Below are 3140 nucleotides of genomic sequence, written 5' to 3'. Positions count from 1 at the left end.
TACAAAAAAAAAGTTGGCAAGTAGAAATCACATTTGTAAAACCATAAACAATTTGATCTGAAAAGTAAACTCTGATCTTAAGTCAGTTCACAGTTTTTTTTTTTTTTTTTTGTGAGCGTTTGTACAGTCTGCATTTTTTCAAGCTCCCTGCAGTTTTGTTAAGAATCGGATGCATAGAAGACATCAGTTTTCTCCCTCCAAAAAAATAAAATAAAATAAAAAAAGTTGCAATGGTCCCTTTTTTGTTTTTGTGTTTGTTTGTTTTTTTAAAAAAAATCACCAGTTCTTTAAGATCTCTTAAGGGAAAAAAAAAAAAAAAAAGGAATCTCCAACCAACTCCCTAGCGTAACGGTTGTGCTGCCAAAAGGTCCTCTGCAGACGTCTTCCAGACTTCAAAGACCGACAGGCTTCAAACAGCGCCTTCCGGAGCGGGTCCTCCCTCCCCTCCCCCGCCCTGTCCCCTCCGCCTTTGTTGCAATCACGAATTTCAGGAAAAAGAAATAGTAATTACAAAAACACATTTGGGGAGGGGTGGGGGGGTGGGGGGATGGGGAATCACAACTCCAGACTAGGTATGCAACTACCTTGAGACACGATAAGGGAAGGGAGGGGAGCAAAAAAAAAAGAAAAAAAGAAAAAAAAAAAAAAAAAAGGACAGGAAAAATGTTTTAAAACTACTCATTTCACTTTTAACTCCACCGAAATTTCCATCATCGTTTTCCAATTTCTTTGTGTCACGACATCATATCAAGATCAGCATCTTCTGGTCTCCCCTCCACCCTACCACCACCACCACCATCATCGACACCATCATCGACACCACCATCATCATCATCATCATCATCATCATCATCATCGCCACCACCACGACTTCCTCCCGAGGAGCCCCGCTCTGCACCCCGCGGAGAGAAGGAGCGAGAAGCCGGGGGCGGCCCCGCTCAATACGTGAACACCAGGTCGGAGAAGTTCGCCTCCAGCCAGTCCCCCGCGATCATCTCGCTGAGCTCGGGCGTGCAGTAGTCGGGGAACTCGAAGTGGGAGCCCAGGCTGCCCTCGCTGAACGAATCCAAATCCTTATCCACCAGAGACAGGGACAGGTTCCCGGCCGCCGCGCCGCCCCCCAGCTGCTGCTCGCCCGCGCTGTGCGCGCCCTGGGAGAAATTCAAGCTCAGGTCGAACATGAGGTCGTCGGCGTCCTCGCCGCCGCTGCTGCTGCTGCTGCTGCTGCTGCTGCCGCCGCCGCCGCCGCCGCCGCCGCCTCCGCTGCTGCCCGGGCCGCCGCCGCCGCCGCCGGACGAGGACGACGACGACGAGGTGGACACGGAGCGCGAGGACGCGGGCGACAGCGCGGGCTGCGCGAGCGGCGGCGGGTGCTGCTTGGTGATGTTCTTGAAGCTGTAGTAGAGGCGGCTGCCGCCCCCCGCGCCCGCGCCCGCGCCCCCCGCCGCGCCGGCCCGCACCTCGTCGTACAGGCTCGCGCCCTCGGGGGACTCGGCGGCGCTGCTCAGCGTGGGGCTGGCCGGCACCTTGGCGACGTTGTAGCGTCTGAGCAGCGGCGGCGCCTGCTGGCCCGGCGGCTGCAGGAGCTGCTGGTGCGGCGGCTCGTCGTCGTCCTCGTCCGCCTCCTGCTTGATGCGCAGCTGCAGCTCGTCGTCGTCCTCGTCGTCCTCGTCGTCCTCGTCCAGGAACACGCACTTGACCGTCTTGCCCGCGCCCCCGCCGCCCGCGCCGCCCACGCGCAGGGCGCCCAGCACGTACTCGTCGGCCGCGCCGCCCAGCTCCCCGGGCTGCGCCGCCTTGCCCGCGCCCGCGCCCGCGCCCGCGCCCGCCTTGGCGCCGCCGGCCGCGGGGGCCGCGGGGGCCGCGGGGGCCTTGGGCTTGCCGCACTTCTTGCCGGAGCCCTTGGAGGTCTTGGCGCCGCCCGCGCCGCCGCCGCCGCCCGCGCCCGCGCCCGCGCCGCCCCCGCCGCCGCCGCCGCCGCCGCCGCCGCCGCCGCCGCCCGCCGCGCTCTTCTCGGGGCTCTGGCCGGCGCTGGGCTTCGCCGACGGGTCCATCTTGGGCTTTTTCCGGGGCCGGTACTTGTAGTCGGGGTAGTCGGCCATGTGCTTGAGCCGCAGCCGCTCCGCCTCCCGGATGAACGGGATCTTCTCGCTGTCCTTGAGCATTTTCCACCGCTTGCCCAGCCTCTTGGAGATCTCGGCGTTGTGCATGTCCGGGGACTGCTCCATGATCTTCCTGCGCTCGATCTTGGACCACACCATGAACGCGTTCATCGGCCGCTTGATGTGGCCCGACGCCGTCTTGCACCAGTCCGGGTCGCTCTCGTCCAGGGCCACCGGGCTGCAAGCCATGAATTCGCCCTCCTCCGTGTCCAGCGCCTCCCGGGGCAGGTTGCTCTCCGCTTCCAAGCTCTCCGCCTGCTGCACCATGATCCGCCGCGGGGCTGGGCGCTCCAACCCGGGCCGCTCGGTCTCGTGCGGAGGTCCCCCTCCCCCTCTCGCCCCTCCACCTTCCCGGGCAAGTTGCAAAGTCCTCGGTACCCCGCGTCCGCGGCTCCCCCCCTCCCCCCCGCCCCCCCTTCCAGGCTGCACACAGCGGCTGCGGCGGCGGCGGCGGCGGCGGCGGCGGCGGCCGCCCGCGCGCGGGAAGCTGCGGCCGCGACCGGAGAGGCGGCGGCGGCGGCGGCGGCGGCGGCGGTCGGAGCAGCCCGGGACCCCTCTGTGTGTGTCTCTCTCTCTTTCTCTCTCTCTCTCCCTCTCTGCTCGGCTGGTGGCTCCCGCCGCAAGCGCCGGACCCCGAGCACTCCCAGGCGCGCGCGCTCCTTCTGCAAAAAGTTGAGGGCTCTCTCCCAACTAGTTATCAGGGTGTCATATGGGTGACATCACTCCCCGGGCCAGCCAATGGCTGCGGGCCGGCTCCGCCCATCTCCCTTTATTAACTCCTCGGCCACGCCCCCTACCCCCCCGCCCTCGGGGCTGCTTTGCAAAGATGGGGGGTGGGGGAGAAGGGGGAGGCACGTCTGGAGATATGTTATTTAAAAAAAAAAAAAAAAAAAAAAAAAAAACACCCGCGTGCGTGCACAGATGCGCCTCTCCCCGGGATGCTCGCGAGCCGCGGCGAACCGGGCCAGTCCGGGCCGG

At 63.3% G+C, this 3140-nt stretch overlaps 1 protein-coding gene across 1 annotated transcript; it reads right to left on the bottom strand.

Moving 5' to 3' along the window:
* Positions 1 to 540: 540 nt before the first annotated feature.
* Positions 541 to 2513, bottom strand: SOX11 (SRY-box transcription factor 11). Its single transcript, XM_038560582.1, has 2 exons — positions 1303 to 2513; positions 541 to 1230 (listed from the first exon to the last, which is right to left on the bottom strand). The coding sequence occupies exons 1-2, from the start codon at positions 2427 to 2429 to the stop codon at positions 939 to 941; spliced, it is 1419 nt and encodes a 472-aa protein (XP_038416510.1). The 5' UTR covers positions 2430 to 2513; the 3' UTR covers positions 541 to 938.
* Between the last annotated feature and the right edge of the window lie 627 nt (positions 2514 to 3140).

This window comes from Canis lupus, chromosome 17, assembly GCF_011100685.1.
Source record: "Canis lupus familiaris isolate Mischka breed German Shepherd chromosome 17, alternate assembly UU_Cfam_GSD_1.0, whole genome shotgun sequence".
In the NCBI taxonomy this organism is placed as follows: Eukaryota; Metazoa; Chordata; class Mammalia; order Carnivora; family Canidae; genus Canis; species Canis lupus.
Note: the sequence above shows the minus strand (reverse complement) of the source record. Positions and strands in the feature narration are given on the sequence as shown.